The sequence below is a fragment of the Mobula hypostoma genome, chromosome 2 (assembly GCF_963921235.1).
Source record: "Mobula hypostoma chromosome 2, sMobHyp1.1, whole genome shotgun sequence".
Taxonomy (NCBI): Eukaryota; Metazoa; Chordata; class Chondrichthyes; order Myliobatiformes; family Myliobatidae; genus Mobula; species Mobula hypostoma.
In genome coordinates, this window is record NC_086098.1 from 25,611,800 (window position 1) to 25,634,973 (window position 23,174).

General features: G+C 41.8%; 1 protein-coding gene and 1 long non-coding RNA gene across 3 annotated transcripts in view; one reads left to right on the plus strand and one right to left on the minus strand.

Moving 5' to 3' along the window:
• Positions 1 to 23,174, minus strand: part of LOC134338512 (microtubule cross-linking factor 3-like) — an 88,318-nt gene that overhangs the window by 35,830 nt on the left and 29,314 nt on the right. For both annotated transcript variants that reach the window (XM_063034393.1, XM_063034404.1), the window contains exons 5-7: positions 21,084 to 21,152; positions 18,361 to 19,575; positions 15,494 to 15,790 (exon numbers count right to left, since the gene is read on the minus strand). In XM_063034393.1, coding sequence (XP_062890463.1) covers positions 15,680 to 15,790; positions 18,361 to 19,575; positions 21,084 to 21,152 — 1,395 coding nt within the window. In that variant the 3' untranslated portion in view covers positions 15,494 to 15,679. The remainder of the gene's footprint in view (positions 1 to 15,493; positions 15,791 to 18,360; positions 19,576 to 21,083; positions 21,153 to 23,174) is intronic.
• The window catches only part of LOC134338550 (uncharacterized), a 38,451-nt gene that overhangs the window by 14,721 nt on the left and 556 nt on the right, over positions 1 to 23,174 (plus strand). Inside the window, exon 2 of the long non-coding RNA XR_010016257.1 lies at positions 22,067 to 22,171. This is a non-coding gene — a long non-coding RNA (uncharacterized LOC134338550). The remainder of the gene's footprint in view (positions 1 to 22,066; positions 22,172 to 23,174) is intronic.

Below are 23,174 nucleotides of genomic sequence, written 5' to 3' on the forward strand. Positions count from 1 at the left end.
ATCTCGGGGTACATGTCCACAGATCCCTGAACGTTGCCTCACAGGTGGATAGGGTAGTTAAGAAAGCTTATGGGGCGTTAGCTTTCATAAATCGAGGGATAGAGTTTAAGAGTCGCGATGTAATGATGCAGCTCTATAAAACTCTAGTTAGGCCACACTTGGAGTATTGTGTCCAGTTCTGGTCACCTCACTATAGGAACAATGTAGAAGCATTGGAAAGGGTACAGAGGAGATTTACCAGGATGCTGCCTGGTTTAGAAAGTATGGATTATGATCAGAGATTAAGGGAGCTAGGGCTTTACTCTTTGGAGAGAAGGAGGATGAGAGGAGACATGATAGAGGTGTACAAGATAATAAGAGGTATAGATAGAGTAGATAGCCAGCACCGCTTCCCCAGGGCACCACTGCTCAATACAAGAGGACATGGCTTTAAGGTAAGGAGTGGGAAGTTCAAGGGGGATATTAGAGGAAGGTTTTTTACTCAGAGAGTGGTTGGTGCGTGGAATGCACTGCCTGAGTCAGTGGTGGAGGCAGATACACTAGTGAAGTTTAAGAGACTACTAGACAGGTATATGGAGGAATCTAAGGTGGGGGCTTATATGGGAGGCAGGGTTTGAGGGTCGGCACAACATTGTGGGCCGAAGGGCCTGTACTGTGCTGTACTATTCTATGTTCTATGTTCTAAATCATGACAATGTCCTATCTATTGCATCAAATATGCATGTAATATGATTCTTCAAGTACTGCTCCTTTAAGGCGTTGGAAGAGGAAACCAGTTCAATGTGACGGCAAAGTGAACCTATCTCCAACTCTGTCAATCCAGTTAGGACAGCTGTATCTACAACTGTGCAATTTAAAGGGAGCACTCATAAAACAAGTCCCAGCCTGGAGCAAAAGTAGGTTATTCAGCCCATCAAGTCTGTTCCACTATTCCATCATAGCAAAGACTCCCGTAACCTTTCACGCACTGACTAATCAAGAAACTATTAATCTCCACCTTACGTACAAACAGTTACCTTGCCTCCACAGCTGCCTGTGGCAATGAAATCCAGATTCACCATCCTCTGGCTAAAGAAATTCCTACTCATCTCTGTTCTAAAATGGACATTCCTCTAATCTGAGGCTATGTCCTCTGGTCCTAGACTCTCCCACCATAGAAACACCCTCTCCACATGCACTCTATCTAGGCCTTTCAACATCTGACAGGTTTCAATAGATTCCCCCACGTTCTTTTAAATTCTAGTGAGTAAACGCCCACAGCCATCAATTGCTCTTTGTGTGATAAGCATTTTATTCCCATAATCATTCTTGTGAACCTCCACTGAACCCTCTCTAATGTCAGCACATCCTTTCTTAGATAAGGGGCCCAAAACTGCTCACAATACTTCAAGTAAGGAGCACATACAAAAAATGCTGGTGGAACGCAGCAGGCCAGGCAGCAGCTATAGGAAGAGGTACAGTCAACGTTTCGGGCCGGGTCCCTTTGTCAGGATTAACTGAAAGAAGAGATAGTAAGAGATTTGAAAGTGGGAGGGGGAGGGGGAGATCCAAAACGATAGAAGAAGACAGGAGGGGGAGAGATGGAGCTAAGAGCTAGAAAGTTGATTGGCAAAAGGGATATGAGACCGGAAAAGGGAGAGGGTCATGGGACGGGAGGCCTAGGGAAAAAGAAAGGAGGGGGGTGCCCAAAGGATGGGGAAGAGTATAGTGAGAGGGACGGGGTGGGGGGGGGGAAGAGAGGGGGATGGGGGGAGGGGGGAAGGAATAATAATAATAAATAACCGATGGGGTACAAAGGGGAGGTGGGGCATTAACGGAAGTTAGAGTAGTCAATGTTAATGCCATCAGGTTGGAGGCTACCCAGACGGAATATAAGGTGTTGTTCCTCCAACCTGAGTGTGGCTTCATCCTGACACTAGAGGAGGCCATGGATAGACATGTCAGAATGGGAATAGGACGTGGAATTAAAATGTGTGGCCACTGGGAAATCCTGCTTTCTCTGGCGGACAGAGTGTAGGTGTTCAGCAAAATGGTCTCCCAGCCTGTGTCGGGTCTTGCCAATATATAGAAGGCCACATCAGGAGCACCGGACGCAGTATATCACCCCAGCCGACTCATAGGTGAAGCGTCGCCTCACCTGGAAGGACTGTCTGGGGCCCTGAATGGTGGTGAGGAAGGAAGTGTAAGGGCATGTGTAGCACTTGTTCCGCTTACAAGGATTAAGTGCAGGCAGGGAGATCAGTGGAGAGGGATGGGGGGGTACGAATGGACAAGGGAGTTGTGTAGGGAGCGATCCCTGCAGAAAGTGGGGGGGGAGGGAAAGATGTGCTTATTGGTGGGATCCTGTTGGGGGTGGTGGAAGTTACGGAAAATTATATGTTGGACCCAGAGGCTGGTGGGGTGGTAGGTGAGGACAAGGGGAACCCTATTCCTAGTGGGGTGGTGGGAGGATGGGGTGAGAGCAGATGTGCGTGAAATGGGAGAGATGCGTTTGAGAGCAGAGTTGATGGTGGAGGAAGGGAAGCCCCTTTCTTTAAAAAAGGAGGACATCTCCTTCGTCCTGGAATGAAAAGCCTCATCCTGAGAGCAGATGCGGTGGAGATGGAAGAATTGCGAGAAGGGGATGGCACTTTTGAAAGGGACAGGGTGGGAAGAGGAATAGTCCAGGTAGCTGTGAGAGTCCGTAGGCTTATAGTAGACATCAGTAGATAAGCTGTCTCCAGAGACAGAGACAGAAAGATCTAGAAAGGGGAGGAAGGTGTCGGAAATGGACCAGGTAAACTTGAGGGCAGGGTGAAAGTTGGAGGCAAAGTTAATGAAGTCCACGAGCTCATCATACGTGCAGGAAGCAGCGCCAATGCAGTCATCGATATAGCGAAGGAAAAGTCGGGGACAGATACCAGTTCAGGCTTGGAACATGGATTGTTCCACAAAGCCAACAAAAAGGCAGGCATAGCTGGGACCCATACGGGTGCCCATGGCTACACCTTTAGTTTGGAGGAAGGACTAATTCCACTAGACGGAGCAGAGTGGTGGTAGAAGGGAACTGGTTAGGTCTGGAATCCAAACCACTGCCTTATAAATTCTCAGCACAACATTTTTGCATTTATATTCTTATCCTCTCATAATAAAAGCTAACTGTTGTTCATCACTCTCCAATTCCCTCGGTAATGAAGCCACCGACATCCCTCAAGCTCAGATCCATTACCCGTCAATCTCTCAGACACAAGGCCCCATCGTTCAAACTATACACATCAACCACCTCCCCGTGATTACGTAACCCAACTGCAAGCCCCCATTACACACTGACCCTTCCCCAATCAGAAACTCCCAGTAATAATCATAATTTAGTGCCCAATTTTCCTCATTGAGCGTTATCACAATTCAGCAATGATACTCACAACACCCACATTTTTCATCCCAACCACTCTAAGCCCAATAAGTCACATCTGACCTTACTTCCCACTACCATTTATGTGTCTCAGCTGTACCTCTCCTTTCACATGACCCGTTCCAATCATCAACCCCTGCCCTCATCACTGAAACGCTCTCCCTGTGAACAGCACTAAAAGGCAGCAGAGATGACCTTCAGTAATGATGTCTATTAATACTTTTTTCCATAGATAGTGCCTGAGTTCCTCCAGCATTTTGTGTTTGTTGCTTGGATTTCCAGCATCTACAGATTTTCTCTTGCCCATAAGGATCTGGTCCTTGAACATGTGGATCTGGTCCTTGACCATGTGGATCTGGTCCTTGAACCTACTGGTGTTACTCAGGCACTCTACACATCAGCAGCATGAAAACCAACATAAGCAATGGATCCACGATCAAAATGGACATTAGTGTTCCTCAGCGACTGCCAATACATTTCTAGGGCAATGCTTTAGGTTTACTTGACCAACTGGCCTCCTAATTCTGGGTCTTCAGTGAATGTTGACCAGTGTGCTGCCTGCTCAAAAGCCATCAATCACCATTCACTAAGTTAGATGGCTTTTCATCTGTGGATGAAGACAATATGGACCCCGGTATTAAGAGTTTAAACTGAAACCCCTCACTAATTTTCTCAAGTCATCCGGCAGGAGGAGAGAGAGCAGCGCGCCGCTCGTGCGCAGCCCTCCGGTGAAAAATGATATCGTATCCGTTAAATAGGGGTTGTGGACAATTCTGATTTGATGGAGACAAATGTGAAAGCACAGAGGAACATCTGGAAAAATTTCTGAAACACCAGTTTGCTGCTGTTGTTACTGCGCGGTCGGGAATCTTCCGGAGGGAAGGCCTCAAAATCCCCAGCTTTGCCTGCTGTTGGCAACCGAGATTGAGGTCGAATCGTTCGGACAGAGATGGCGCTCAGTACTCGGTGTCGGAGAGCTGATCGGAGGCTTGAAGTTTTCAGATGACTCAGAGTCGGACTGTGGTCGGGCATGGCAGGGAGAGTTTTTCTTTCTTCTCCCATCTGCGTGAGATGTGGGACATTTGAGAGACTTTGAACATTTTACTGTGCTCATGGACTTCTTCATCAAGTTATGGTATTGTTGCACTGTTGTAACTATATGTTATAATTATCTGGTTTTGTTAGTTTTCTCCGTCTTGGTCTGTCCTGTGTTTTGTGATATCACACTGGAGGAAATATTGTATCATTTCTTAATGCATGCATTACTAAATGACAATAAAAGAGGACTGCATGTCTTCATAATCTAAATCTAAAAAAAAAATCAGAGACTCAAATTTAGAGATATTGAAGATGAGGTAGTATAGGATGTCGGTGAGGCCCAATTTTGAGTATTGTGTGCAGTTTTGGTCACCTACCTACAGGAAAGATGCAAACAAGGTTGAAAGAGTACAGAGAAAATTTACAAAGATGTTGCTGGGTCTGGAAGACCTAAGTTATAAGGGAAGATTGAATAGGTTAAGGCTTTATTCCTTGGAACGTAGAAGATTGAGGGGAGATTTGATAGGGGTATACAAAATTATGAGGGGTATAGATAGGGTAAACGCAAGCAGGCTTTTTCCACTTTTGGGATTACAACTAGAGGTCATGGATTAAGGGTGAAAGGTGAAAGTTCAAGGGGAACATGAGGGGAAACTTCACTCGTGTGGAATAAGCTACCAGCGCAAGTGATGCATGCGAACTCAATTTCAATATTTAAGAGAAGTTTGGATAGGTACATGGATGGCATACGTATAGAGGGCTGTGGTCCTGGTACAACAGGAGTAGGCAGTTCAAATGGTTCAACGGGAGTAGGCAGTTTAAATGGTTCGATGGGAGTAGACAGTTTAAATGGTTTGGCACTGACCAGATGGGCTGAAGGGCCTGTTTCTGTGCTGTACTTTTCTATGACTCTACCTGGATACATTTTTATGCAGGAAATTCAATATCCCAGTCATTTAAAAAAGTAGTGTAAATTACATTACACAATTAGAACTATTTATATCATACATTTACTATGAGACAAAATAAAATTCTAATTCATTATACTATGTATTGGAATCCAAAGCCTTTGCACAAGTATCGAAAGGCTGAACAGCACTAAAAGGCAGCAGAGATGACCTTCAGTAATTTTAGATGTGACCTGTTAATGTTCAGCAATGCAATCAATTATAAATTCTGATAAAGTCTTTAAGTAAACACAAAGTATAGTATTTCTCATGGGTGGAGGAACTCTACAAAGTTATTTATGAAAGGACTTTAACCTTGGAAATATGGATGTCATTTGTCTCTCAAGAAAGCTCATGAAAAAAATCAACAAGGGAAGATTTTCTATTTGCTCAATATAGAGTGAATATTCATTGCATTAAGATGCAACAGGTAGTGTAGTGGTTAGCGCAACGTTATTTCAGCTTGGGGCATCTTGGAGTTCAATTCCAGTGCCGTCTGTAGGTCATCCCCACGGAATGCATGGGTTTTCCCCGGGTGCTCCGGTTTCCTCCCACAGTCCAAAGATGTACCAAGTAGGTTAACTGTTCATTGTAAATTGTCCCGTGATTAGATTAGGGTTAATCGGGTTTGTCGGGGGTTGCTGAGACAGCATAGCTTGAATGGCTGGGGCCTACTTCACACCGTATCATTAAATTTCTATTAGTTCAAGAGTGACAATAGGCTGGCAAAGCCACATTACTGTTTGCATTAATGTTTGCAAAGACGTTGATGTCTATTAATCAATTAAAAGTGGGCAAGTGAAAGTGAATAAAATCCTCCCTTTGCTTGTTCAGCTGAACAATCGTACCTGTTAGATTTCAGACTTGCAGCACCTTTAACTGAAGCTGAAGAGCAAAAGCCCCATTCCCAGATACATGACTTTGCATTCAGTCCCAACTGATTGTAACAACTAGTTACCAACATAGAAAAATGCAACTTCAGCTATACTATTAATAATCATGAAGAAAGTTCTTACGATATGTTTAGGTGTTTGAATAAAGCCAGCATTCAACATGTCCGTATATGCAGAGCAGTAATCAAGGCCAAAATGCTGAACAAGGTATTTAAAAACAGCAGATCACAAGCATACAGAACATCAGTTAAACCTTATATTGTTTTTGTCCGTTCTGTTCACGAAAAAACTAGGAAGTCAAGTCAAGTCCTGGAAGTGATAGAGAAGCTGTATCAGATAGTATCAGATAAATAAATCTTGACTAAAGACAGCAGAACTGCAATTGGTTCAGCATTTTCAAGGGAACAACAGAAATACAAAAAAGGTGTTGTGCAAATTAACAATTTTGCAAATATCACATTTAGCTGTTTCTTTCACTACTGGCATGCACTGAATATCAAAAAATTGTGATAATTAATATTACTTTCTGTCTCCTTGTTAACTGAGGACTGATACAACTTTCCTTTTCTTCTTTGTTTCTTATTCTGAGCCAGATTTGACATTAAATTCATCTCCTATAATAAGTCTCCCCTCCTTGCTACTGTTTATTTCTTAATTCTCAAATCTCTTTAAGCACTGTTGTTGCTTTTAGGGTCTGGGGGAGGAAGGGTGGTGTAACGGCCAATTCTAACAAACCAATTGCTACTGCTGGTGACCTAGCACAGGTGCGATCCTTGAATAATGCACCCTCCAATCAAATCCAGTAATGATACTCCAAAAAGTCAAAGAAATATATTCAAATCTTTTATTAGCAACTATCAAAACATACAATCTTGAAGATGTAATTAAGCATAATTAAGCGTAACAAAGCAATCAACAAAAGATATGACACCAAGCAGTTCCCAAAACAAAGCACGAGTACGTAATTTATTCCCTTTGCTTTTATCACACCCCCACTCATGTGACAAGTTACCAAACTAAACGATCAACACAGAATACAATGCAGTTGGAGAAAAGATGCGTGGCTACTGCAGTTGGCATTACTAGAAGTTCCAGATCAAACCACAGGAAATTGAGTAGTACAATGCTCAGAACTTGTTCTTCAGCAACTACAAGGAGGAAATTAAATGATCCACCCAACTTTCATTGATGTAGAATTTTCAGCAAAGTAAAAGCACCACCTTAACAAGCAAACTAGCATAAGCATAGCTCTAAGATTCCGCTTCTCAGACCAGATTTCCTACTGATCTTTCCAACTTCTAATCACAAAGCAAAAATGCTTCAAAGGACTGTTAACAAATCAGAAATTAATGCTGTGCAAATGGAAGATATTACCAAAAAAGACAAAAAGCATAGTCAAAGGGATATGTTTTGAGGGGGATCTTGAAGAAAAGTGTTAAAGTGGAAGGATTTAGAGACAGTACCTAGGCAGATGAAGGCAAGATGGCTAAAGGCAGGGAGATTACATTAAAGAAGATCAAAGACTCCGAATTGGAGGAATGCAGATTTTTTGAGAAGGTTGTATGATATTACAGAGATGATTCGAAGGTGGGCTGTTTAGTCTAAAAACAAGAATGCATATACATTTCGATCTAATTTGAAGACCATCACAAGAGCTCAGTAAATTGGAGGATTCTGTGGTTCCTTGCGAAATTAAATATAACAAATAAAGTAGCTTTCAACAGCTATTTGCAACAACTGTTGACAGATGTGAAAGTTTTTGTCAGCAAAAAATGTAGAAGAGAAAATGATAAACTTTTATCTACTCAAACATTTATTTTTTTCTGCAAACACGAGGAAATCTGCAGATGCTGGAATTTCAAGCAACACACGTAAAAGTTGCTGGTGAACGCAGCAGGCCAGGCAGCCTCTGTAGGAAGAGTTAACGTCGACTATACCTCTTCCTAGAGATGCTGCCTGGCCTGCTGCGTTCATCAGCAACTTTTGTGTGTTGCATTTATTTTTATTTATTTATTGAGATACAGTACGGAATAGGCCCTTCTAGCCGAGCCGACCACAACCCTCAATTTAATCCCAGCCGTGGGACAATTTACAATCACCAATTAGCCTACCAACCGGTACATCTTTGGAACATGGGAGAAAACTGGAGCACCAGGAGGAATCCTACGCAGACATGGGGAGAATGTACAAACTCCTTACAGGCAGTGGTGGGAACTGAACCCAGGTCGCAGATACTGTAAAGCATTGTGCTAACCGCTACACTACCATGCCACATCTTTACTAATGGTATGCTGCTTATCTACAATCTGAACAATGATTCTATTAAAGACAGGTTAGGGTTGAACAGTAATATTCTCAGAGCCTGATTATAATTTGAAGACATTTTTGCCTGTGCACATCATGGATAATGTTGCAATTATTTTTAATGTGAATAACTATCCATTACCCCAATGCTTTGAGTAAATGAACAAAATATTCCTAGTTATTTAAAACCAGCAAGTGTCTTATAGCCCCAACTTTTATAATCCTATGCTTATTCTCATAGAATTCTTTTTATACTTTGGTTAAATCATTTGGAAAATCTTTAAAGTAGTTCCAAAACACTTCCATATAAATTTCTGCAAACTTGTTCCAGAAACTTGCTGAGCCAGTAGAAGAAATAACATATCCAGTTAAATACGGCCACTTCCAGAATGAAGAAGGGTACATGACAGACTTTTCGTCTACCTCTGCAACTTTATTTTTGGCATGCTTATCTAACACAATTTAAATTTTGTTCGATTTAAATTTAAATTGATTAATAACAGGAAAATCACAAGCATCCTGTAGAAATGTGATTGCTCAAGACAAAAAATTTGCATTTTTAGAGCAAACCTTGCTTTCATCCAATACTTCGGAATAGAGATCATGACAGCAGCAAATACATATAGGATGTGTAGGAGCCATGTACCTATTTATTGTCAGTCTGTATTGTATTTGTGTTGTGCATCCTCACGGTGGGTTAAGGTAATTTGTCCTGTGGGTTTTGGTGGAGGTTAGCGGGCAGCACACGGCATTGGGTGGTGGTTAAAATAAGATGAATATAGATACCTATTCTGCAGCTTACAGCAGAGGTGAATAGGGGGCACATATTTTTCATTGACCACTCAACTTTCTTTGAATTTGATCCAATTATTTTTACATGAAATATGGAAGAGTCGAATGATCTTATTGTTAGCTTGTAATAAAGGATTAAGTGTACTTTTTCGACTTGGTACAGTTAGTTGGAAGCCTGTCATACAGTGTGATACTCCCTCACTTGGCCCTCAGCAACTTTTAGTTTGTTTTCAAATAGGCACTTACAGACCAGAGAGAACAAAAATTATATTTGTCAGATCCAGGATGGTGCCTTTACAAGAAAACAAGTCTAAGCACAGACTTGTACACCATGTGTCCTGAACTATTATGAATATACTCACAAATACTGGAAATCCAATCCTGTATGCCTCGATTTCCTATCCATTTTAGTAAATGCTATTTTTTTCCCTCTCCACAATAGCTTTGAGTGTTACTCCTCCCATGGACCTGGAATTAGCTCTTAGCGGTTAGTGGGTATTTATTTCCTGTTTATGGTGACAATATAAAACTACTACATTCGGCCCTCCGTATCTGCGGATTCAATCAACCGCAAATCAGGATCGGAAAAAAAACCCGGAAGTTCTCTCTCTTTCTTCTTATTCCCTACACAACACAGTGTAACAGCTATTTACATAGCATTTCCTTTGTACAGGTTTCCCCCGCTATCCGAAAGTACAGCGTCCCTATGAAACATCTCGTAAGCCAAAATGGCGTAAAGCAAAGAAGCAATTACCATTAATTTATATGGGAAAAATTTTTGAGTGTTCCCAGACCCAAAAAACCTAGCAAATCATACCAAATAACACATAAAACCTAAAAATAACACTAACATATAGTAAAAGCAGGAATGATGTGATAAATATACAGCCTATATGAAGTAGAAATAATGTACGTACAGTGTAGTTTCACTTTGCAGAATCGGGAAGACAGCAAGCACACTGGAAGGTTCACACATTTTTCTATCATACAGTTCTTTGTAAGCACTCAAAACATCCTGCAAACCTGCCCTAAACCTACGTGCCCTTTCAAAATTAAAGTCATACTTTTCTGCAATCATTGCAGCACTGTCAATCGTAGCGAAAATCTCACGCAGTTCAAAGCTATGGCAGCCTGATGCTGAGTGTTTGTTTTGCTGACAGCTGAACGCTATTTTCGCTTTTCACCACTCTCGCTGCTTGGGGTGCGCGGAAGAGCTATGATGGTTGCGCCTGTACTGAACGTGTACAGACTTTTTTTTTCTTGTCATTATTCCCTGAACAATACAAACGTCTGAGGTCGGCCAAGGTGCGACAAGTGAAGGAGTGAGTGAGGGCATTGGCTGAGAAGGAGCAGTTGATTTAAAAACCGGTTGGGACCATCCAGCAACACAAACGTTCGAGGTCGACCGAGGTGCGACAAGTGAAATGAATTAGTCAAAATATCAGCCAATATAAGCAAGGTTTGCTCTAGGGGAGTGCCTTGTGAGAAAAGTGCGAGTCTTTGTCTCAAGAGTCTTCGGCGAGGAGGCTGAGGGAGGAGACTACACCACAGTTGGTGAGGGTGAGAAGTGGTGAAGAAATGACATGTCAACTGATTCAGTGTGCTGCTTGCATGATGTGGGAGGTCAGGGACGTTGATGGTGCCTCTGGCTGCTACAAATGTGGAAAGTGTATCCAGGTTTAGCTCCTGAAGGATCGTGTTGAAGCACTGGAGAAACAACTGGATGACCCCAGGTTCATCCGGGAAACCGAGAATTTTCTGGACAGGACCAACAGCGACATCGTAACACCGACATCGTAACACCGAAGATACCGGAAGAGAAAAGGGGGGGGCGATGATGAGGAAGGGATGGATGCTTGGAGTACAGGAGACCCAGGGGATGTACCTCTTGAGAACAGGTTCACCCTCTTGGAAGCTGTTGGGACAGAAGACATTGCCAGTCTGAGAGGTGGACAGGTCTGCGAGTCAAAAATTGGCGCTAAAACAAAGCCGAGGAGACAGATGTCAGGCAGAGCCGTGGTAGTAGGGGACTCCATAGTGAGAGGTACAGAAAGGGGTTTCTGCGGCAACAGGCGGGTTTTAAGGATGGTGTGTCACCTCCCTGGTGCCAGGATCCAGGACGTCACAGACCGATTGCAGGGCATCCTCAAGGGTGAAGGTGAACAGCCGGAAGTGTCGGCAAAAATGAGGTCGGGAGGATGAGGAAAGAAATTCTGCAGCGTGACTTCAGAGAACTTGGAAGAAGGCTGAAAAGCAGGACCTCCAGGGTAGTTATCTCCGGTTTGCTTCCAGGTCCTTGTGCTGGAGAGGACAGGAACAGGGAGATAGGGGATCTGAATGTGTGGCTGAGGGGCAGCTGCGGGAGGCAGGGATTTAGATTCTTGGACCACTGGGATCTGTTTTGAGGTAAGGATGAATTGTACAGAAGGGACAGGTTGCATCTTAACGGATGGGGGACCAGCATTCTGACAGGCAGGTTTGCCACTGCTACACGGGTGTGTTTAAACTAAGTAGTGTCGGGGGGGGGGGGAGAGGGACGAACTGGAAATATAAGGATGGAGTTAAAGGGAAAGTGAGAATTAAAAAAGTTGGCAGAGGGGGTGGGATGGCTCTGTTGGTGAGGAATTAAATTCAGTCACTTGCGAGAGGGGACATAGAATCAGGAGATGTACAGTCACTTATGGAGGTGGCTCCAGAAATCGTGGACACAATGGTAATCATTTTCCAATGTTCTATAGATTCAGGATCAATTCCTGCAGATTGGAGGGTAGCTAATGTTATCCCAACTTTTATGAAAGGAGGGAGAGAGAAAACAGGCAATTATAGACCAGTTAGTCTGACATCAGTGGTGGGGAAGATGCTGGAGTCAATTATAAAAGACGAAATAGCAGCATATTTGGATAGCAGTAGCAGGATAGGTCCGAGTCAGCATGGACTTACGAAGGGGAAATCATGCTCGACTAATCTTCTGGAATTTTTTGGGGATGTAACTATGAAAATGGACATGGGAAAGCCAGTGGATGTAGTGTACCTGGTGTTTCACAAAGCCTTTGATAAGGTCCCACATAGGAGGTTAGTGAGCAAAATTAGAGCACATGGTATTGGGGGTAGGGTACTGACATGGATAGAAAATTGGTTGGCAGACAGGAAATAAAGAGACCTGGGTGTCCTTGTTCATCAGTCACTGAAAGTAAGCGTACAGGTACAGCAGGCAGTTAAGAAAGCTAATGGCATGTTGGCCTTCATAACAAGGGGAGCTGAGTATAGGAGCAAAGAGGTCCTTCTGCAGTTGTACAAGGCCCCGGTGAGACCCCACCTGGAGTATTGTGTGCAGTTTTGGTCTCCAAGTTTGAGGAAGGACATTCTTGCTATGGAGGGATTGCAGCGTAGGTTCACTGGGTAATTCCAGGGACGGCGGGAATGTCATATGTTGAAAGATTGGAGCGACTGGGCTTGTATACACTGGAATTTAGAAGGATGAGAGGGGATCTGATTGAAACATATAAGATTATTAAGGGATTGGACACGCTAGAGGCAGGAAACATGTTCCTGATGTTGGGCGAGTCCAGAACCAGAGGCCACAGTTTAAGAATAAGGGGTAGGCCATATAGAACGGAGTTGAGGAAAAGCTTTTTCACACAGAGGGTTGTGGATCTATGGAATGCTCTGCCTAAGAAGGCAGTGGAGGCCAATTCTCTGGATTCTTTCAAGAAAGAGTTAGATAGAGCTCTTAAAGATAGCGGAGTCAAGGGATATGGGGAGAAGGCAGGAACAGGGTATTGATTGTGGATGATCAGCCATGATCACAGTGAATGGTGGTGCTGGCTCATAGGGCTGAATGGCCTGCTCCTGCACCTATTGTCTATTGTCTAATACAGTATAACAACTATTTACATAGCATTTACATTGTATTGGGTATTATAAGTAATCTGGAGATGATTTAAAGTATACGGGAGGATATGCGTAGGTTATATGCAAATACTACGCCATTTTATATACAGGACTTGAGTATCCGTGGAATTTGTTATCCGCAGGGGGGTCCCGGAACCAAACCCCCGCGGATACGGACTGTACTTATTTAAAATTGTTCATTTTCTGGAGATGGGCTTCACTGATAAGGCTGTCATTTATTAATTGTCCCTAAATCCCTATGAGAAGCTGATGGTGTTCTGTCTCCTTTAATACCCACGGGAAATTAATATGAATGAGGAAAGGATTGGAGAAAATACATTAAGGCTAATGAAATTAACACAATATTCTGGTCTACATAAGAATAAGAAGCTAAATAAACAGTGAACTTGACCCACTTTTCCGAGATACATTTTCTGACATCAATGTGGAATTTAATTTTCCAGATTGTTGTTCTGAGTAATCTCCAAAAAAAATTCTATTGCCACTGATGTCACCAATGGACTTGAAGCTATTTTACTGTATTTCTGTTATCATGATGCTACTGTTAATTGTCCTCATCAAGCTGGTAATATTATAGATGGCATATTTTAGAAATTCGGGTAGATGGAGCTTGTCAGCCTGGGAAGGCAGTCCATCTAAGAAAGGGAAAACTCTGATTTCAAACCTCCGCTGCCTTGCGGCCATACCCACTCATGGGAGAGGCTTCAGGAGTAAACCCTGAGGACAAATCTGGAGCTGGAGTCCCTAAGACAGTCCGACGTTGCCTTCAATACGAATTGACAATAAACTGGACTGGTCAAAGAACATTGAGGCTGTCTACAAGAAGGGTCAGAGCCGTCTTTATTTCCTGAGGGGACTGAGGTCCTTTAACATCTGTCGGATGACGCTGAGGATGTTCTACGAGCCTGTGGTGGCCAGTGCGATCATGTTTGCTGTTGTGTGCTGGGGCAGCAGGCTGAGGGTAGCAGACACCAACAGAATCAACAAACTCATTCGTAAGGCCAGTAGTGTTGTGGGGATGGAACTGGACTCTCTCACGGTGGTGTCTGAAAAGAGGATGCTGTCCAAGTTGCATGCCATCTTGGACAATGTTTCCCATCCACTACATAATGTACTGGTTGGGCACAGGAGTACATTCAGCCAGAGACTCATTCCACCGAGATGCAACACTGAGCGTCATAGGAAGTCATTCCTGCCTGTGGCCATCAAACTTTACAACTCCTCCCTTGAAGGGTCAGACACCCTGAGCCAATAGGCTGGTCCTGGACCTATTTCCTGGCATAATTTACATATTACTATTTAATTATTTATGGTGCAACTGTAACGAAAACCAATCTCCCCCGGGATCAATAAAGTATGACTATGACTATGATTATGAACCTCGTTCTGGCAACTCCTGCGACGACACTGGTGCCAAGCTGTATTGGCCCTTGCCCTTCCCTTGGACAACATCGGTGTCGTGGAGAGGGGAGACTTGCTGCATGGGCAACTGCCGGTCTTCCATACAACCTTGCCCAGGCGTGTGCCCTGGAGAACCTTTCGAGGCGCAGCTCCATGGTCTCACAAGACTAATAGATGCCACCATATTTTAGAAATTGAATAAAGCAATTTAAAGAGTATAAGGTCATGTGGAAATATATCTGTAACCTTTAAGTCTATACAAATCTATAACTTTTGTAAAATTTAATGTGACAAAATGGAACCTGTGTGATCCCAGAGTGCTTTGCTAGTTTGCTGAAATGGTTGGATGGGAAGCTTGCAAGGGTATGAGATTTATAGCACAGAGTGTTTTCATACTGCATGATTGAAAGGAGAGTAAAACAGGACACAGTTGTGGGGTGGGGGGGGGGGAAGAAGCCTTAAAGACAAATAGGCTCATTAAAGACAAATGCCACTCATTCAAGATGGATGCAAGATGAGACAGGAATGCAATTAAGGGATGGAACAACCTCAAAGACATGCAGCTAATGAATTACTCAACTCTGTAAATGTATAAAAATGATCTGTTTTGAGCTGTAAGATTGAAGCTACCCACTGATGACTTAATGTACAGAAGTAGTCTTCCCTTACAAGTAATAAATGTGCTTATAATCTGATCCACTCTGAACTTGTTGTAGTCTGTTACTGCATATTTAGAAGACCCAGCTGAACAGTACACGACAGTCGCATTATTATATCAGACTTCACCAGGAGGAACAATTTAGAAAATGACTCACCTAATGGCTTCATGTAAAAATCCATGTTGAAAATTGGTAGTCTCCAGTATTAAACAACGATTTGCATATTGGATTCTGTAATGTCTTGACTGCTAAGTGTGTTATTTTGTATTTGCCGATTTCTTGATGAGGTATTAAAATAAATGAATAAACTAAAAAGGTAGTATGTTGAAGTAGATGGGGATTCTACAGAACAAAGAAAAGCGTGAAAAGGAAAACCAATTTAAATATGGTAGCGTAGGACAATGATGAAAATAATACAAGGATGAGAATAAGTAAAATAATAGGTTGAAACATCTGGACAGGCAAATACAAAAAATAAGAATTATTATTACATTCCAGAATATCGTATCATAGCAATTTTCACTTTTGAAAACGAACAATAAGATAACACAACACAATTTTCAACAACATGGTACTGCAAATATATTAACTACTTAGAGCATACAAAAATTTACAAAACTTTGTACATAAAAATGGGTAATATACATTACTGAACCTCCAAGAGGACCACAACCTTGTCATAGGGTTTAGAGGCTCAAAGACTCAGAGAGCTATGCTGGCTGGAGTCAGGCCTTAAGCTTTGGCTCTATGTAGGGTCACCCATGCCAAACTTGGGTCAAAGGGTAGAGGCCAAACTAAGAGTGGTCCATCAGTCCTCCAGGTTTGGGGGTTCAGCTCTGGACTAACAACCCTGTACAAGAAACAGTAATGAAGAGTCCTTCTACACTTGAATGGCCAAGGACAGACAGATGGAGGACCTCCATTGCTGCCCTAAACACCAGCAGGCGTAATGGGCAGTTAGTAAGTAATGTTACTGAACTTATTTGACATTTCCTTGAATTGAAAAATAAATTTTAAGTGGAAGTTGTAAATGATGGTATAATAATGATAAATAAGATACTGCTGTAAAGATGTGCACATATAAATTTGTCCTCCATTGGTAGTACTAAATGCACACAATTCTGGCAGATGCATGGTGATGCTGCATCTCTCCTCCAATGAGACTCCCCGGCAAAGTGGAAACTATTCAATCGGCATTGTCTCTGATCACTCTCACTTCAGGCACTGAGTTGCTCTATGCAGATGATATTTGCACAAGTGCACATTCTGAGGGTGAACATTGTCAACTTGTCAACTTGTTCACTAAAGTATACCAAAGAGTGGGCCTTGCACTTGCCCTCACTGAACAAAAAGAGTCTTACTCCCATTGTAAAATATCACCCTTTGACAATAAAGGTTCAAAGCAATACCCTTGAAAACAGGGGACTGTCCCCTCATCTCAGGACCTATCCCTCAGTGAAGGCTGACATCAAAGAAGAAATTCATCTTTACTTTTATTGCTTCAGCAGAGACTTTGTCTGTCTAAGGAAAGAACTGTTTGTAGATCAACGCCACAAACCTGCCACAATGCATGTGGTCTACTGGACAGAGATTCCTGTTCTCCTGCACACTGTTCACACTCCAACCACATAATGCTCATGTAGCTCACACTGTCCACACTTCAATGGCATGCACTAAAGAAGCCAGCAGAATCGAAGACCCCTTCCACCCCAGACATTCTCTCTTCTCCCCACTCCCATCGGGCAGAAGACACATAAACCTAAAAGCACATTCCACCATACTCAAAGGCAACTGTAATACCACTATTGAAATGGTTGGTTCCCTAGTATGGACTCTTCACCTCACAATCTATCTCGTCATGACCTTGCATCTACTGTAATTGTTTACCTGCACTCACTCTGTAGCTGTTACTTTGTTCTGCATTCAGTTATTGTTTTACCTCAATGCACTGCGTAATGATTTGGTCTGTAAGAACGGTATACGAGTGAAGCTTTTCGGTGTACCTCGGCACATGTGACAATAATAAACCAATTCCAATTCCAACTCAAAGTGCTGAAATATATAACCAATGCTTTCTCTGCAAAATTCTCCCAATCCACTGCGAGGACAAGCAAGTCAACAACAGTGTCATTTCTAGGCCAGAATTTTCAACTTTTCATCCCCTAATTACAATTAAAAAAAAACAGAAATCTATAAATCTGAATCAAAAACAGAAAATGCTGGAAACACTTAGCAGGTCAGGCAGCACACTGACTGTCCAGCACATTCATATACTTGGTATAAGAGTCCCAAAATAGACAAACTACTCCAGACTCTGTCTTGACAACAAATTGGCAGATGAACAGAGAAAATGTCCTCAGACCTCCCTTGAAAAAGTGCAATCTTCCAATTGGTTCAAGGGAAACCTTGGCCCACGATTATGCAAAATGAAGAAAGACCATTCAAGATGGTGCCGACGAGTTCAGTCACCGAGAGCCCAACATAAACAGTGAAAGAGCTCAGTACCTAAGCAAACCACCCAACCATCTGCTGCATAAAGCACACCTTGCACCACCAACAGCATGGTGTTAGAGGTCTCATTTTGGCCTCATCAACATCTGGAGAGGAAGCAAGTTATCCTTAACCTAAAGGAGGTTTCCAACCTATTTTATGCCATGGACCCCAACTATTAACCAAGGGATGTCCAAGAAGGGTGAAGATTGTAGCAGCTGCGTATTGCACTGCACTTTCGTAATTCTGTTTCTATTTTGCAGGGTCCACTGAAATCAATGGAAACATTTTCATAGCCAAGCCTCTATTATATAATGCATTTAGTGTTACCAACTGTTGATATGCTCTCACAGCAGATTTCACAAAGGAATAATGAAACTCTCTTCTTTGATTAAATATGCTATTAAGGTGTCATGAATAACAAGTTTCAAGCAATCTTTTAAGAACCTAACTCATTCAATAAAGATATCAACACTTAACTAAATTTAAAGCGTTGATACCTTTGTCACATGATTCACATTAACCTTTCTTACCTGACTAACAGACAAAGGTTCCTCTGTATTTTTCTCGTCTGTTGTTTTTGGTACCTCTAGTCTGTCTATGAAAGTCTGCAGCTCCTTCCTAAATGCTTTCATCTGAGCATTGATTCTGTAGAGAAGTTCATGCTCTCTAATCCGGCTGCTTTCATCTTCATCCTCGATTCTGCCGAACAGATCACCATTTGCCACATAAATTCTTGCCTCGGTTATTATTGTGCTCGTGTCAGTGATCAATCGATCTATAGTTCTGCTCAGTCGCTCTGCTTCCAGCCGTATGTCTGACATCTGTTGTCGGTCTTTGAGATTTTTTTGAAGCAATCTGCCATCCGTGGAAAATAAAGACCTCGGTGGCGTCTGTAAACACCTGATGTTGCGGACTTCTTCCGAGTCACTTTCTCCACCAATGGGCCCTTCCCTTTTACGGTGGGGAGGCCGGGAATCATCATCACTCTCTTTTTTCCCTGCATCGCTCTCTGCATCACTGTCTCTGGGACTTCCGCGGATACCCAAGTGGGACGCCAGGTCATAGCGTTGCATATTGGACATCAGTACCCGATTTTCATATTGCAGCTGCATGACTTTGCCACTGAGTTCATTGATTTGCATCCTCGCTGCCTTTAGTTCTTCTTGTAGCACTTCCGTGACTTTGGAGTTCTCGTTATTCCTGGAAGCATCTTGAGCACTTCCTGTTTTGTACTTGTATTTATTGACTTCAGCAGAAAGGCGCTTATTTTGGTCTTCTAAGTCAGCCAGATTGCGTCTCAGTAATTCGGCTTCATCCTCAACCAGCTGCAAGTTCTGCCTCAGCTCAGACACAGCTTCACTTTGATCCCGGAAAGCGGAAGCCCCAACACCCATGTAATCTTCACCACCTATCCCTCCTTTTTCATAGTGGGCCCTCACGTCATCCAACTCAGCCTTCAGCCCTCTGTTTTCAACCTCAAGTTCAACTATTTTTCTCCCCAAGATATTAGCTTCTTCTTCTACCAGCCGGAGGCGTAGTTTGAGTTCAGCTTCTCTGGTTGTAGGAGGTCCTCCTGCTTCACCTTTCGGCAAAGGGCTATCCAGGTCCCCGTAAAAAGACCTGTACTTTTGCAATTCACGCTCCAGTCTGTCTTTCTCTTTATCAATTTTTGCCATTTTCTTACGCATTAAGATTGCTTCTTCTTTGATGAACTGTAGTTGGCATTTTATATCATCACTGTCCTCCTTGAGGATAATTAACAAAAAGATAATTCCCACCATGATCATTTGAAGGAACAGATACCTTTGAATCATTACTAACAGGCAAAGATAACTTTATATAGCTGATGATCAGCTAAATAACAACACTTTCATTTTTAATTTATAATTCTCAAGTTTTATAAGCTCATTTGAATGAATATTTTCAGCCATCAAGACGGACTTATGAACTTAGCATCAACTTTGTGATGTAATACCAAATTTTCTTTAAGAATATTATTTTGTCATAGACCTTGTCTTCTTGGGGAGTGCTGCAGGGGAAAAGTTCACCTATTTAGTTGAGGGTGGACTAGGATGAGATTTCAATGGCCCACTATGCTGACTTAATTGACCCCCCCCCCCATTGGTGTAACAATTGTGTTGGAAGTTCATTCTGGGGGAATTGGTCCTCTCTCAGCAGGCTAGATGTGTGATACAGGAGCTCCTCCATGTGAAAAAATTTCATGCCACATGCCGGTGATAATAAACCTGATTCTGATTTTGATACTCCACCTTCAAACTGAAATAGAAATGAATCTCAGGAGTGCCATGTGACAGAGAGCCGCCATTTCATTTTAGCATTACAAAATGACACAGAATTTCTAGGCTCCTGTCTTGAAAGATGGAAAATCTGAAGAGCTGAAATTTACATCTACAGAGAAAGAAACAAGATCAAAACGGAAGATCTAAAAGACAATGGCTCTCAAATGGCAACAACAGGTGGAGGGAGCATACGTTAATCCTTTCCATCCAAACTAAAAGGTCCTATTGAAAAATAATACGAAGAGTATTACAACCAAATGGAAGTCTCTATCGATAAGCACTCCTAAAGAATGGGGGTACACACATTTAGGAATTTACAAAAACCACAGCACAATTTGCCCATATCCAGCTGAGGTAAGGAAGACGGCAAAAAGGGAATCTGTTCATAGCTGGTCATTAAATATTTTAATGAGACTTGGCGCTTCAAACATAACTTTCTTTAATTATTTATTCCAGCTTTACCAGACATTGGAAAAAATTAACAACCAAAGTAAAATGAAGCTATCTTCAGGGAGGAGATGAAGCATTCTTGTGAGCCTGTTAGACAAGATGCATTTCCTGCTTGGGCCCTGTTTTCTTACCACTAGATACACATTTAATAGAATGACTCTCTGGTCGTGATAGATATCAGACACCTGGAACTTAGCATAGGTTGCACCCAGCCTAGTACCCCACCTCCACAACAATACTTGACCCTTAAACCGCATCCTGCAGGAGCTCTGGCAGTAGAGCATGGTGACAGTTTATTTGTTTCAGGACTTCAAAGTTACTTAAACATTAACCAGATACATAAAAATCTATTATTGATGTTGATAAGCTACATCTTATCTTCATTCATATTAATCATGTAAAATTACCTGGTTTAAATATAGAAAGTATTACTAAAATCACGTTGTAAAATTATTCATGTAAATGATTGCATTATTACTTAATATTTAAAACAATCACATTACCTCTTGAGATTGTTGGGACTTCTTTTCAGATTTTTGAAGATCTTTACTTCCACGTCGTTTTAATGAAGACTGCAAGGGAAATGAAATCACATATCCTGATTGTAATTTATTAATTTAACAATTTATGCATGCAAAAATATGTTATTGCTTGCCGTAACTAATTGGACATCTATATAAATCCATTGTAGCTCCTCCAGCATCGGCGTTAGAAAAGTTCATTCAAATCCACTAACTTGGTTTCAATGCAACTTGCAAGGTTCAATGCTAACATAATTTAGTTTTCAAGTCCTGTTGTCAAGCTACACAATGAACTTTACATCTCTAAGTTTGTGATTTGATCAAGTATATGTTTTATTTACACTTCATAATTTTATTTATACAGTAATTTGTTATATATCACTTTCAATGAGTGCAAAAAGCATTTTATTGAAAGCTTTCAATACCTGTTATGTGTGCAATTAGAGCTGTGATGCAGGTTCTCAAGGCTAACGCTGTTATATGGTGCACAGCAACTCTCACATCTATCAGTTTATCACACATACATACCATAATTTTGGCTGATAAGTTTCCAATTAGAAGGATTTCTGTATTTTCTTCAGAACTTAGTGACAAACTTCGACCGAGAGCTGAGCTTAGCCAGTTTTAGGCTCAGCACGTTTGATAACTGAGTCTTACTTAAATGACACTGGTTCAGAGGGGTTGCAGAATAAATGGTAGAATAAATAAACTATCAAAGGGGAGAATGTTAACCAGGAAAGAAAATCTGAAGTGAACCCAAACCAACAGCTGAGTTAGCACTGCTGTTTCACACTACTATTAGAATGTAAGATAATGCTCTTGTCAAAGAAAGGACAGATTATTGACTGCAAATCTGCTTTTATAGGTTCACCGAGGTCGGTGTGAGATGGAAAGAAGAGGTGTATAGGCAAAGAAAAAAACAAAGAAGGCAAAAAGAAAAAAATGTTTTATTAATTCTATTTCAGAAAAATAGCTGAAGACAAATGATTATCTCACCATGTTCTTGACGAAGGATTTTTTTTGCACTGATGAACGTAGATCGATATACACAAATGGAAATACGAAAATAGGTAAATATTTGACTTTTTTCCATCGAAATAATATTTTGATAGTGTTGGCGCGTGGCCAAGTGGTTAAGGCGCTCGTCTAGTGATTTGAAGGTTGCTAGTTCAATCCTTGGCTGAGGCAGTGTGTGTGTCCTTAAGCAAGGCACTTAACCACACACTGCTCTGCGACAACACCGGTGCCTAGCTGTATGGGTCCTAGTGCCCTTCTCTTGGACGACATCGGTGGCATGGAGAGCGGAGACTTGCAGCACGGGCAACTGCTGGTCTTCCATACAACCTTGCCCAGGCCTGCGCCCTGGAAACCTTCCAAGGTACAAATCCATGGTCTCATGAGACTAACAGATGCCTATATATAATATTTTAAGACCACCTAGATCTATGTGAAATAAGCAGCTTTGAAGGCTCAGCAGTATGGGTTAAGGAAGTAAGGAAATCAATTGAACAGAGAGCACTACTACCTGGGAGGGTGAGTGACAGTCAGTAGGGAGTTGATAAAGGAACAAGAGAGAGTTAAGTCACAGGAGAAACATAGGGCTTTATGTATTTTTCGAGAAGAGAGTAGATAGTCGGTAGGAAATGGAATGGACAATCAGATAGTGTAAAGTTGTAGATGGGATTAGTGGATCAAGAATTAAAGGATCATGGGATCAAGTCATGAATGATTTGAGAGGGAACAGGAAGAGAACTTCATGATCAGGCTTTCTCCAGTAATCACAAGACTCTTACGACCTCCAGCCAAATGACAGCAAGCAGTTGAATCACTTTTTAAACTGAAAGGAGATCAAGTGCAGTTCTGCTGACAACTTAGCATGCAATCTTTTACCTTTAAAAAAAATATTCTCTCCATCCCCAACAGAATATGAAAGCACAATTGTTGTGTGTTTATAGACATAAATCAGTCACTTAGAATAAAAGTTCTGATGATTTGATTGCATTTCTTTGAAAGACTTTGTGAAACAAAATCAACAAATCTTTCAAAATGTCACAAACTAACAGAATTCTAAAC